General features: G+C 38.3%; 1 protein-coding gene across 1 annotated transcript in view; it reads left to right on the top strand.

Moving 5' to 3' along the window:
- The window catches only part of KMT2E (lysine methyltransferase 2E (inactive)), a 60,366-nt gene that overhangs the window by 14,510 nt on the left and 31,045 nt on the right, over window positions 1-14,811 (top strand). Inside the window, 4 exon segments of the mRNA XM_068160888.1 lie at window positions 5,031-5,215; window positions 12,017-12,128; window positions 12,487-12,713; window positions 14,356-14,436. Of these exon segments, the coding sequence (XP_068016989.1) occupies window positions 5,145-5,215; window positions 12,017-12,128; window positions 12,487-12,713; window positions 14,356-14,436 (491 nt within the window). The 5' untranslated portion in view covers window positions 5,031-5,144.

The following is a 14,811-nucleotide window of genomic DNA, read 5'->3' as shown; positions in this document are numbered from 1 at the left end:
TTTTTTCTCAGAAGAGTGGTGATATATTTGCTTGCTCAGAGATGATGGTGTTGATTGGGCCGTGCTTTAGCAATTGATTTTTCTCTATGTACATAGTTCTAAAAACATAAACATAGTGGTCTTTGTTTTGCATTAGTTTAAAAAGCAAACCCAAATTTCACTTGACTGTAGGATCTGATAACTATATCTCTTTTCTCTGTGTTGTGACAAGGCCACTTGAATAGGGAGTGATTGGGTGATGTCAGTTGTTTAACATGAGTTTGGAGATGCCATAGATGTCAGAGGCAGGTTCTTCACTACCATGAATCTCCTGGGCGTTTTTGCTGACATTAATTTCTAGTTGACACTCGGTCAGAAGTGTTCAAAGAAAATTCAATTAAGGAAAACCACACCCCTACTGAAAGTAATTTTAAGTGTGTGAAATGTCCAAGTGGGGATCTTGATCCCAGGTAGCGCTGTTAAGTATGTCTTTTGGACCTACTTTTGTAGTCTTACCTAATAACAAGTGTAAAGTCTTGTTGTGGGTTGAGTTGAATCTGCTGGTGAATATTCAATACTATAGTGACGTCATGCCAGCTTTAAAATGAAAGTGCTGCCTGTAGCAAAGTATCATGGGGCTTGAAGCTCAGATTGTAGTGTTAGAGGCTTCCTGTCTCTGCTTGCTATTTCCAGGTTTGTAGTGTTGGCCTTCTGTCAGGGCTGGCTACAGGTTGGTAGATACAGTGATCATTTGGTTGCTGGCTTCTGCTTTTTGCTGTGCTTTTCTGCAAACCAGGCAAAATTGTTCATTGTACCACTTCATTGAACACCTTATCTCAGCCTAGAGTGTTTTTTGTGTTACTTTCCCTCCTATGTGTGAGGGGGATGCTTATAATAGCAGACTGTATTAACCTGGGACAGATCTATTATGCTAATGATTTGTTAGCATAGGTGAAATTGTAGTTAATAGTAAAACAACCTGTGATAGCCAATTTAGCTGGACTAAAAATGTTGGGTTTATTTCAGTTATTGGGTAGGAATTAATATTACTTATTTTACAGCTTACTATTTATTTCTCCTCTTCCAAAAAAGCAAATGACGATGAAGTCATTCAGGATTTTACCCTATGAGTAGATTAAACTACATGATGGCAGTAGTGAGTACTCTCTTCAGAGGGTAAGACAGGCTTGGGGTTTGTTTTATGCCTGCTACTCAAAATACTCTATACCTGCTTTTGATTTAACAGGTTTTTCTTACTTCTTGTTCTTGAAAATAGTATGTTTTTCCCCTTAATTTTATGCATAGCTTATGCATACAGTTTGGCATTTGTGGTATTTGATAAGAACACTCTCAGTGTTCAAATGAGGAAAAGCAAGACAGTCCAACAGCAGTTTGCGTGGTTGCTTTTCAGTTCGTTGTATTTAGTGACTTGTGATGGGACTTCTGCTGTCTAAAAACAAACAAAACAAACTATAGAAAGTTTAGGCACTTAAGAACATAGCAAGATGTTTGATGCTGATTGACAGACTTCAGTAGTAAGATAAAGTGATATATGAAGGCTTGGTGTTCATACCTTAGGGGAACCCCTGGATGGATGACACTTCATTTTGAAGATACCAGCTTTGTCAATAAAAGGAATAAATTCAGCTTTAAGTTTGCAGTGGTTTTCTGAAGCCCTTTTTTTTTTTTTTTCCTTTCTTTTAAGTACCACATTTTACCCAGGAGGCTTATTAGATGATTTTTTGTTTGTTTGTTTGTTTGTTTTTGTTTTTTGTTTTCCTTGGCAATCCAGTGTTGTAAAATATATTGATCTCAAAACTGTTGGGCTTTTGTAGACTTATCTAAGATACTGCACTTTGTAAGAAGGGAGAAGCGTATTTATTAGGCGCTGTACGTGCTTCACTGTAAAATGGTCTGTGTTCTTGCAGTTCTGACACTTGGGAAGGAGTTTGCAGTTACTACAGAACCACAGAATGGTATGGGTTGGAAGGGATCTGTGAAGAACATCTACTCCAACTGACCTGCTAGAGAAGGATCACTTAGAGTAAATCACACAGGAACACTTCCAGGCAAGTTTTGAGTATCTCCAGAGAGGGAGACCCCACAGCCTCTCTGGGCAGCCTGTTCCAATGCTCTGCCACTTTCAAAGTGAAGAATTTATTTGCATTTATGTGGAACCTCCTGTGTTCCAGTTTCTGTCCATTGCCCCTGTCCTGTTGCTGCACATCAGTGAGAAGAGTCTGGCTGCATCCTCCTGCATAGTATTAATTATGTAGGTATTGAAGTGGGGGGGTATTTTGCTTCAGTTACCTAGTGCAGTGGTTTGAACTGCATAGTGTATGTATATCCACCACTATCAGATGATGAGTTATGACGGCATTATGACCCCAGGAAATGGGGCACTGGTTGCTTTCTCGCTCTTCCTGTTCTCTTTCTGGGCAGCTGCTCTTCTGCCTGTTAGGGGATCTTGGACAAGTATTCCTTTCTCCCTTTTCCCTGTTCTCTCTCTCTACATATATACACACTGGTGTAATCTGATACTTTAGTAGCAGAGAAGTAATCTGTTTCGTGTAAGTCAGCTAAAACTCTGTACCTTTTCTCTCCCCTTACAAGGAGATAAGAAAGGGAGGAAAAAAAAGGTGGGTGGAGGGGGAAGAGATACCTTGTGTTACCCTCTGACACCTCATCACTCATGGAAAACCTTAACTGTATTAGGACATAAAAATGCACCAGTATACTAATCTGTGAATAGAGACATCCAAGCTGCTATGTACTTCTCCTCTCTTATGCTTTATTGGGTGTTCTTAGTAAGAGGAGGGGGACACTAGTAGTAAGTGGCATACAGGTAGGATTGTTGCATTCATGTGAGTCAAGTAGTTTGTAGCTTTGCTGTACAGTTAAAAGCTACTACTGATTCTTTTTAGTTTACTGCTTAAAAGTCACTTACAAAAGCGGCTCTTGATGGTTATGATACCTTCTCATAGTGGTCTATTAAAATGAAATTCCTTAATATTATTATTATGAACCATTGGAATGACTTTGGTTTTAAAACATACTGAATGGATGTTAAGACATTGTTTCTTTTAACATTCTTAATTTGTATTGTGGAAATTCAGAGTTAGTATTTGGGGTTTTTTGGTGTTTTGTTAAACCATCACAGTTTTTTTGTCAAAGTGTATGTAAAGTGAATAATCCTCTGTAAGAAATATTTGAACGATTCTGTAATTGGGCTTCTATTGAAGGGTGCACCAGCTGGGCTCTGACAGTGTGGAGCAGTAAGCAGATGTATGTCACATTGAGTATGTCTGCCATAAAGTGAATCTTTATTACCTCACCGAATGTGATGAGTGGGTTTTTTTTTTTAATCACCAATTTAAATTGTAATATTTTTGTCAATTTATAATCCTTTTAAGTTCAGACCTTGAGATTATAACACACCTAAAGTAAGTGTATTTGAAGTTAACTTTAGAGATGATTGTTTTCCTTTTGTTTGCACAAGTCTATGGGACCAGATGGGATCCACCCAGTGGTACTTTAGGAAGTGGTAGATACGCTCACCAGACTGCTCACCATTATTTGTTAACAGTCTTGGCTAGCCAGGGAGGTCCCAGTTGACTGGAAGCTAGCAAATGTGATGTCCATCTACAAGAAGGGCTGGATGCATGATCCAGGGATCTACAGGCCTGTCAGTCTGACCTTGGTGCCAGGAAAGGTTATGGAGCAGGTGCCATCATGCAGCACATACCAAGACAACCAAGTGATAAGGCTCAGTCAGCAGGGGATCTACCTAACTAATCTGATTTGCTTCTACAATAAGGTGACCTGCCTAGTGCATGAAGAACGTGCCATGGACATTGTCTACTTGGATTTCAGTATAGCCTTTGACACTGTCGCCCACAGCATTCTCCTTTAGAAACTCATGGCACAAGGCTTGCATAAGTGCAGTCTGCATTGGATTAAGAACTAGCTGGATGGCCCAGCCCAAAGAGTGTTGGTGAATGGAGTTAAATCTGGCTGGTGAGCAGTGGTGTCCCCCAGGGTTCAGTATTTGGGTCTGTGCTCTTTAATACCTGTATCAGCGATCTGGCTTGAGGGGCTTGAGTGCACCCTCAGTGAGTTTACAGATGATGCCCAGCTGGGTGGCTGTGTCAAACTGCTGGAGGGTAGGGAAGCTTTACAATGGGATCTGGACAGGTTAAATCGATGGACCGAGACTTCATTGTGTGAAGGTCACGAAGGCTAAGTGCCATGTCACAACCACACCCATGGTAAGCTACAGACCTGGGGTTGTGTGGTTGGAAAGCTGCAACTCAGAGAGGGGTTTTGGGGTGCTGTTTGATAGTTGAGTGAACATGTGTCAGCAGCATGCCCAGGTGGCCAAGAAAGCCAGAGGCATCCTGACTTGAACTCGAAACACTGGGGCCAGCAGGGACAGGGAGGTGATCATCCCCCTGTGCTCAGCAGTGGTGAGGCCACATCTCAAGTACTGTGTTCAGTTCTGGGCCCTTCACTACAGGAAGGACATTGACATGTTGAAGTGTGTCCAGAGAAGGGCAGTGAGGCTGGTGGAGGGCCTGGAGCACATGGCCTATGAAGAGCATCTGAAAGAGCTGGGGTTGTTTTGTCTGGAGAAGAGAAGGCCTCATTGCTCTCTACAATTACCTGAAGAGAGGTTGGAGCAAGGCTGTCTTTCCCCCTTGGTGTCAGGCGACACGGTTAGAGTAAATGGTTTCAAGCTTTGCAGGGAGAGGTTCAAGCTGGATGTTAGGAAATACTTCTTCACAGAGTTCTCCAACACTGGAAAAGTCTGCCCAGGGTAGTGGTGGAGTCACTGTTGTTGGAGGTGTTTAAGCAGCATGTGGACCTGGCACTTAAGGGCATGGTTTAGTGTTGACCCTTCAGTGCTGGGTTGAGGGTTGGACTGGATAGATTCTGTGATTCTGTATAAAATGGATAATTGTGACAAATAAGTTTGTTTTCAAATATGTGATGTAAAATTGCCTGGTTTTCAGATTAACTGATTCAGTCTTCTGCCTCTCTTTTTTTAACAGGGTTTGTGGATGCACTTAGATGTTTGCAATGAGCACTGTGGCTGGCATGCCCCAGTGTTTTGGATACCAATGCATAGGACTCCGTAGTAATCGAATTTATCAGAAACGAACGTCATGAGCATAGTGATCCCATTGGGGGTTGACACAGCAGATACTTCTTATTTGGAAATGGCTGCAGGCTCAGAGTAAGTATTTGAACATTACTTGTAAGTTTTCATTTTCTATATAGTATTTTTTCCTCTAGTGAGTGTTTCCCTAAATAGAATTGGAGAGGAATTTGGAGTTTTATTGACTCTTTAATTACTTTATAACTGTCACTTTATTTTTAAGTCAGTTTCTTCCTCTTCAGGGAGAGCAGAGAAGGAGAAGCTAAGCTGTTATACAGGTGCATATTTTTCTTGCTTATCAGCCAAAGAAACGTAGATACTGCTTGGTTTGCTTTTCACACTTAAAATATATTGCCGTTTTGGTTTCCTTTTAAATATATGTAAAAAAACTATTTTTTTATTTCCCATAATAGAAAGTAAACAAATTTGATGTGGTAAATTGCAAGAAAGTGGTAGTAATTAGATAAAGGTGCCTTTTAGTTATGGAAGTTGGAGGCCTGGCTGAACTGTCTAATTCTGTGTCTTCACAAAGTTATTTTGTATTGAAAAGCTAGTAGAACTTCACTTATTAGTCATTCATTTAAGTTAGTTAGTAACTGTTCTTTGTATGAAATAAGCATAATGAATTTTGGGATTTTGGTTAGGGAGAGCTGTTTGCCTTTTTTTTTTTCTTCTTTTCTTTTCCTTTCCAGATCAGGGACTGGTCTTAGCATATGCTAAGTTTAAGAAGCAAATTACTTTCCTCCAAAAACTTTGAGAGAAATGTTACTGGAAGCAAAACTCTTGAAAGGCTTTTTAAGGCCTTTCAGTGACATATGAGACTATTCTAATCTTGCACCATTTACATAAAGAAACTTTGCAATTGGGAGCTTTTTGTCACATAACATTTTTAAAGTTGTTTTGTTAATTTCTTACACGATGAAAACGAGTTCTTTTGGTGCAGAGGTTTTAACTTGAGTGACCCATTCACAGCTCTTTTCATTATCTTCTCCCGTGGCTTTCTTTTATGTTTAGAGAAAGCTTGTGATTCCTGCAGCTGCTGACATTCTTTGCAGACAAAGCATGCCATGCTGAAATTAAAATAAATAAATATAGTTGTCAGTATAAACAAGATAGAGTTCACAGTGTGTTATTTGCTTGATACTGTGGCATGGCGGCCCAGTTAGGAACTGCTTTTCTTCAGATCTGAAGTGATTTACCAATGAGACTAATTCTTGTCACCTCTGCCATACTTAGGTTGAAAACATCTGTAGGTTGCATCATTGGTTTGCACTGATTTAAAACCCGTGTCACTGCCTAAAAGAAGTGTGACACAAAGTTGTGACCCATAGATGGTCTTTGAGCAAATTCTGGGATTTTCCTGAGAAGGAGGAGTTGGATTTTGTTCACTCTAACTGACCTGTCTGATATTGCTTCACCAGTTGCTGAAAGCATGAGCAACTGCAAGAATGGGCTAGTGGCAAACCTGATTATGCAGAAGGAGGTGGGGGGGCATGGAGGGGTGAAAATCTTAGTTTAGTGCAATTTCTTAGTGATGAGATTTTAAACTTTGGGGGGGGGGGGGACTTCAAACTAAGGGGTAGATCTATTAAGAAAATAATTCAAGTTTGAGAGTTTTTTTGTTGGGGTTTTTTTGGGGGTTGGGTTTTTTTATGTTGCATTTTTTTTGTTGGTTTGTTTTGAATAATTGTAGCAAATAACTGTGTGGAAAATAACTCACTAAAATATTTGAATGTCTTAAAATTGGATTAAGTAGTTTGCCTCTTAAATTACATGTGCCTGAGTGAGCTCTCCAGTGGTGCATTGATTTTTGTAGTGCCATAGTAGTCCGAACATGTATTTGTAAAAATATTATTGAAGATAAATATGCATGACTTCTTACTGTTAAAGACCTTGTAAACAGATCCAACTATTGTGGAAGGTTCAGAATGCCCCTTAAGAGAGCGTTAGTCCACCTTTTAGAGCGTGAGTGTATGCTACGCACTGGGAAATACCATGGGTGGCACTACTCTCCTTAGTATCTCTCTGTTTTTAGACAGAAGGTCTGTAAACTGAACCTGACAGTCCTCAATCCTGATCATTGGATTGAGTTTGGTGACCAGGAGAAAACGTACATAATGTAGTTATAGTATTAAATAAACAAAAGATATACTCTTCCATGACTGTTGTTGAAACAGTGATTGATTTATTAAATGCCTTTTAGTACAATGGGAAGCCTCACAGTTCTTACAGATGGTATTGGGCCAGCCTATAGTTTTAAGGCCTGCTTGTGGGATACTTAGCAGAACCTGCTTTGTGGTAAAGAACTATTGCTCCGTTCTTTGTTGTTTAGGTAGTGAAGCCCATCTCATGTTTTTAGTTAGATGAAGCATCTTGAAATAGAAAATACTTTTTTCATACAAAATAAGTTATGTTCCTTTATCCTTTCAGCCGGATATTGCTCAGTGTGCTGGTGGAAAGGGAAGACAAACCTGAACTTGAAAATTAGACCTATCAAATTGGCATGGCAGATTGATGTTGCCAAAGCATGCTTGAAAGCACGAGGTTTCATTTGGAGTTTTGACAGCTAAATTCTCATAGCCTAAGGCTTGGATAACCACCTGTCTCTGAAAATTTGAGTTTTAAGTTTTATCTATCTGTCTAAACCATTTGAACACCTGCATTTTTATAGAAGTGGTTGATGGCCCCAAATACTTAAGGACGGATTGTATTTTGGGTGTTAGTCAGAAACCACTTCCACACACATCCATCCCCCCCACCGCCTCCTTTTTTTTTTAATTACATGGTCAGAAACAAAATAGTATTTAAAAGGAATGGGATATGGGGCATGGGACTTGACTTTTGGCCTAGAAAATTTGATAGTTAATTCTCTTAGTATAAATTACCTACATAAGCTTTCAGAGACGGAGTTTTTCTAAACTACCTGAGCTCATCTGTGACTTCCTTAATTTCTCATTAGTGCCATCTGCTGGCAATGTACAGATTAATTTCAGTTTGCATTGTATTTTTAAATACGAACAGTAGGAAATGATCCAGAACATGAGAGTTGTTTCTCTTGGAGAGTGACAATTATTTGAGGGTTTGGCTATCTTGCCTTTTATTTATTTATTCATTTGAAAAAAAAAAAAGCAGCAACCCATGTTACTGTTTTGAAAGTCAAAGGAATGTCTTAAAAAATTGCAGGCCAAGGGTGTGGGGAAAACTTTTTTTGGTAGTGCTTTTAATTTTGTTCCTTGCGTATATTTGGTACAGTTTTGAATTGCTGAACACAACAGTTAAGTAGATAGAACATTTTAGCAAAATGTCATTGTCAGTTTATCGTGGTAATACTTGTTTATTTTAGGGCATAATACTAGGATTGGGGGTCTAACTTCAGATATACTGTATTATAATAATCAACCAGTTTTGATGGAAACTGAAAACATCATAAATATTTTCTTTAGACATTTAAAGGTGCAGTTGTTGGAGGTGAAGATAAAAAGTGTGGTATGCTCGGGTTGACAAGCTTAGTACCTCAATCCATTATAGAATTGGCTTATGTTCAAAAGTTCATAGTGTTCTTTCAGATCTGAGTGCTTACACTTCTTTTTTCCTGAAAACTTGCATTTTGGGGTGCCCATGAAAACACCAACAGTCGGTGCCTTGCTACCAGAGCCCTACTTGAGTAAAGAAAATTCTAAAAATTACTTTTTCAATTAAATTGTATCTCATGCTTCAGTCAGCTGTGCAATTACTTATTTTACCACGAGAGATTCTTTCATAAAGCTCTCAAGTTCTGAGATGCCTATTTGAGAAGGAGACCTTGACCTTTGGACAAATTAAAGGATGTGCTTTCTGTACTGCTTATGACTGTTTCTTTGCTGTTAACTGTAAAGGAAACCTATGATGATTAATAACTAACTCCACCACCTTCCTGTATTTTCATCCCAGTCTAATCTTTGAATGTGTAAGTGGAGTGGATACATTCAAAGCTTTAATTTAAAGGATTATCTGTGTCCCCCCAGATAAGTGTTTGAAAAAATGTTTGCTGTAAGCTGATTCTGGTCCATTTCTGTATCTAAATTAAAACCTTTTCAATACAAAGGTTTAATTGCCTTTGTATCTAATAGTATTTTTTCCTACCCACTTTCTGGCTTTGTTTGCTCAAGTAAAACTGCCCTTTTTCCTTCTTAACCCTGTATTCTGAATGTGGTTTGGGTGTTAAAACGGTTGGGGATAAATGCATTTGTTTTCTGTATTTTGGGTTTTTTTAATGTGACTGCTTTCTACAACTGTTAGGACTCTAAATACTTAAAGAATTAAGTGGTTTATAAATTTCTAAGAGTAGGTAGAAATGGATTTAGAGAGTGGGTTGTATTGTGTTGAGTTGCATTTTGCAAGAGATTTAGAATACCGTCTCAATTTTCATAGTTGGTTGATGAAATACATGTGACCTCTTTTTAGGACATTTCCATTCAGGTGTCTTTCACTAAATGCTCTCATGTTAAAGTAGCTGGTATTTAGGTTGTGGTAACATTTATTTTTAATGAGTATCACTCTTCCAAATTAATTGTGGCATTGCTAAGTGATGGTTTGTACCTCAATTCCACCATGTTCTGAACCAGTAAGCCATCTTGCTGGGAAAACTGTAAACAAGACCTAGGTTGAGTGTTGAAGATAGGTATGATGGGTGCATGCAGCTGTGCTGCTGCTTGTCCCATTCAATAAATGTTGAAGAACAGCAGTAAAAGTGATAGAGTGGTCAAGACCCTCTTGAAATGGAGAAAGATAGGTTAAATTCTGTCCTACCCATGATGGATAAATAGTGCCTGATTCATTGGTATTTTGATTGGCTAGCTCAAAAGGATTAACAAAATTATGGCAGTGATGTATAATTACTGGATGAGTGTGTTAGATTAGTAAATGGCTGAAGGGAAATCTGTTGGAAAGACACAGCCTTTCCAACTTTAGTCTGGTTTGTGGGTTTTTTGGGGTGATTGGTGGTTGTTATTTGGTTTGGTTTTAAGTCAGAGGTTTCAGCCTTGGATAATTCTGAGCTTTGTCTAGAAGATAATGCCAAAAAACTGAATGAAATTTTCAAGTTGAGAAGTGATATAAGAGGAAAAAAATGAGGGTTTTGGGGGGGTTTATGAGGTAACGAATGGCATGTGTCACAGAACCACAGAATTACGGGAATTGGAATGCAGCTTTGGAGATCATCGAGTCCAACCCCCCCACCAGAACAGGTTCCCCTGGAGAAAGCGTTCTAGAACTTGTTCTTTTATCTCATGCTAGCCAGAAGTTGTATTTCTAAAGTCAGCCCTTCATGGGGTTTGTGCACTTGCATGTTTATTTGCTCTCTAAAAGGAATTGCAGCTGGTGACTAATAGAAACATTAGCTCTAAAAAAGATTTTTTTTTCTTCAGTCTCTAGAAACGGAAGTCTTCACAGAACAGCATTTTAACCAGTGTTTCGTTCTAAACTGTTATATTATGTAGTAACCTGGCATGGGAAAAAGCTAATGAGAAGAAATGGGCCATCAGAAGTGTTAGGATATACTTGAGTAGACGTGAAAACACTCTCTGTTTTCAGGAAGCTAATGAGTAATATTTGTACCAAAAAAATGTTACCAACAGTTCTAAATTTCTGGTGTCTTCTTAAACCAGTATCACTTCCTGGCATAAAAAAAAGCCTGTATGTGCTGTCTTAACATCTTAAAAAGCAGTGACACCTATTCTAACTCAGATTGATAAGTAACCAACTTTCTAGAATAAAAATCACTTCCAGGAATTACTGATGTATGTGTCATGGAAATTAGACTTCAGGATTAACAAAACCAAATTAAGAAAGTGAACTGGTCTTCAGTTTTAGATACTGGTATTTTCTCCTGCCTTTAAATGTAGACACTGCAAGGAACCCAACCAAACCCGCACAGGCACACACAAAATGCATCCCCCAAGCACCTGAACACCCCCCCCAAAAAAAATCCAAACCCCCCAGAAAACCCAACAGAAAAAAACAACCCAAATCCCAGACATTTAGGTAACTTTGCATTTATTTGATGTTTGTCCTAGCATGATTGAATCGTAGTGCAGTGTAAAACCTGTAAATTACTTCTAGAGAGTATCTTAACCATATGTGTATGCTGGCATCACATGGGAATGTAACTGCTGAGGAGAGGTACTGATGGTGCAGTTTCTTCAGCTTACGATACTCTTGTGATTTTAATATCCTTCGTCTTTCATGTGGTTTAGTGCACATAAACCACAGTTTGTCTGTTAAAGAGGGCACTACAAAACCTTTCCCCCCCACCCCCCCCATTTAAAGATAAATTGATAAACTGCCTTTTTAAGACAGATTTGCCCCACTTGATTTCTGCTACTTTGAGTACTGGTTGGTGCAGGTGGTGCTTCCTCTATATGTCATTGCAGAATTGAGTGGGATCATTGTAGTACAGGGTTGTATCCATTTGCAGCTCTCTGAAATACTGCTTCTATGTTTTGTCATGATTATACTGACATCCTTTCTGAAGCTTCTGTTACGTTTCTGTGGATTTGGGCATACAGACTAATGACTCCCTGACGAAGTGCATAACACACTTTTCTGTCCTGATTTTCAGGTTATGTCATGTGATCCAGCATGCACTTATTTTTGAGAAAAATGTTGTGGCTCTGTAGAGGCATAAGTTGTCTGCCACTCTGGAATCTTCATTTTAAATAAAAAAAGAAAGTTGATTTCCTTGTTTGGTTAGGGGTTTTTGAAGAGCTAGAGGGCCATTGGTGGTGTGTGTTTGGTGTCCCCCCCTCCCTTTTGTATGCTCCTTTAAACAGGATCAGCAGGCAATTAATTAGAAGTTGTTACATATTAATGGTACTTACTTTTCTGTCTTTCACCTTGCAGACCAGAATCTGTAGAAGCTAGCCCTGTCGTAGTTGAAAAATCGAACAGTTATCCGCACCAGTTGTATACCAGCAGCTCGCATTCACACAGTTACATTGGTTTGCCCTATGCAGTAAGTTCCATGCTAAGTATTCTGTATGAAATAATTATGTAAGATCTGCCATTCCTAAGTGGAAATTCAACTCCTAATTATTGCTTACATGTTCATATCTTACTGGGACTTGAGTAAGTTGACTAAAGAGGGTTGATTCAAAGCAGAATACAGAACGTAGTGTACTTACGTGTAAAACATAATTGAGAAGGTAGAAAACAAGAATGAGCAATGACAGAAATGAGATATTAAACTTATTGAAAAATAAGTCCCTGAAGTTGTTTACGAAGTTCTTTACAAAGTGAATTCTTACACTCTGGCTTAAATAACCATCAGTATATGAATTTGAGTTGTAACTTACCTTTCTGCAAAAATCTAGGACCATAACTATGGTGCTCGGCCTCCTCCAACGCCTCCAGCTTCTCCTCCATCCGTGCTTATAAGCAAGAATGAAGTAGGCATATTTACCACTCCCAACTTTGATGAAACCTCTAGTGCTACTACCATCAGTACTTCAGAGGATGGAAGCTATGGAACTGATATTACCAGATGCATTTGTGGCTTTACACATGATGATGGATATATGATCTGTTGTGACAAATGCAGGTAATAAATAGGAAATTCATTTAAAGGGTAAAAATTACTTAAAACTTCAAGCAACGCTGAAAGTAAGCATAACTAAGTGCTGGTTTAATTACATTGAGTCATATGAAATTTCTTTCAAATAAAACAGTGTTTGAAGGTTGTGTGACTTTCTAATAGGCAAGGTAATTGGGTGAAGGGCAGTGCATATTTTATTCTTTATTCTAGTCTGTCTTGACTACTCATATTTATTTGTTCATGCCTTTACCTGTGGGTGTTTCTTTTTCCCCTCTGAAAAGGGTATCTATTTGGTAGCTTATCAAAGCAATTTGTTAGTGTGGTTAATTAAAGACCTAGGGATTGGTTCCTAATCTGCATGTACTGAGTAATTAAAGCATCTTGGTAAATTATATGTAAATCAAGTATCTTGAAGGATGCAAGAGAATCTGAAAGAAAGAAACTTTTCAAATACTGGTTTCTCTGTGCATGATCTTTCTGATAACTCTTAATTGTTAAAGTACGTATTTTTAAGAATTCTAATAACTGAAAAGACTACCTTGGATTCTGATGGGAGAAGCTGAATTTAAATGTGTAAACTTTTGTATTTATGGTTAAGCACCTACTTACTCATAGTAAAATAAGGTGCTATTAAATACTTGCATGTGGAAAAATGAGCTTAGAAATTTTTAGAGTTTACATACTTAAAAGGAGATGATGAATCTCATGTTTCTGTATTTACTCAGTGTTATCTTTCTATTTTTACATTCAGGATATTTCTGAAATGGTGGTTATGGCTAACAAAAACATTCATTTGAGCTCCAATCTTTTGTCTGCTAACATAACAAGCTTGTTAGTAATTTTTGATGGTCCTTGATTCTGATAATATTTTCCCTTATTTTGATAAATTAGATGTTCTTTCAGCAGTGGAGCTAGCCACCAGCTAGGTAGAGTTTGCTGCTTTTGAGGAAGAGCTTCTCTATGAGGAACTGGAAAGAGTTATGACAAATTCACAACTAGGAAGATAATAGTGATTTTTATGTCCCCATTTCTTCTAGAAAAACTGTTGTCCTAGGTTAGCCTTCAGTCTAATAAGCAGCCTCTCTTCCCCTGCCTGCAGGCAGCAGTTGAGGCTCTTCCTGTGCTTCCCAGCAGTGCTAAGAGTCATGTGAGGAGTGTGTATAAAAACATATCTTTTAAAATATGTATTCTGTTAAAATATGTCAGTTAAAAAAACAACCATACATTTTCATAGATATTTTGATATAATTTTTGTATATTTATTAAAGGAAACAATCCTTTTGTTTAAAGTGCCCACTACCGTGTAAAACGTAACTCTTATTGCTCAGGGTATTTGTCAGTCTTGTTCTGTATTGTGATGATTTACCATTTTTTATTTCCAGCATTAGAGAAAAGTTTCCAAGAGGGAAAGAAGCAGAGAGACACCGTGAGACAGCCACAAGATTGGAATTACAGTGATCAGTGGAATAGAAAATCAGCTAGCAGAGTGGTGGTGAAGACAGTGATTGAGATATAGCTTTAGGCAGTATTTAATCTGAGTAAAGATCATGATTTAAAAACAATGGCTCTGTGTGTGTGTATTACGCATGCGAGTTTAAAAAAAAAAAGTACCTAACCTAAAAAGATGCATTTTTGTTTTTGTTTTAAGTGTCTGGCAGCACATTGACTGCATGGGGATTGACAGGCAGCATATTCCTGACATATATCTGTGTGAACGTTGTCAACCAAGGTGAGTAGTTTGGTTCAAACACTTAAATGCATAGATTGGTTAGAGAATATTAAAAGAGGAGGTACTGGAACAACCAGCAGGTAAAACAGACCATGTAGCATAATACTGAAAATTGTAGTTACAGGAGCTACATCTACTGCAGATAATCTTTCCAGTCTGTCCCCTTGCTAGCAGCAGTATTATTTCACCTCACTAAGCAGAGGATAAACTGCAGAAAACACTTAAGGAAATAAGAATAATTTCTGGATCTCAGGCTGACTGATGCACAGACAGTCTATTTCATGGCTGTTGAACATTGAGAACCCTTAACAAGCAGTGTTTTCAGGTCAGCTTCCACCAGTACTTCTTAGTGTCTTCTGCTTTATGGCCATATTC

The sequence above is a fragment of the Melanerpes formicivorus genome, unplaced genomic scaffold (assembly GCF_026170545.1).
Source record: "Melanerpes formicivorus ecotype bairdi unplaced genomic scaffold, bMelFor1.0.p_v2 SCAF_54, whole genome shotgun sequence".
Lineage (NCBI taxonomy): Eukaryota > Metazoa > Chordata > Aves > Piciformes > Picidae > Melanerpes > Melanerpes formicivorus.
Note: the sequence above shows the minus strand (reverse complement) of the source record. Positions and strands in the feature narration are given on the sequence as shown.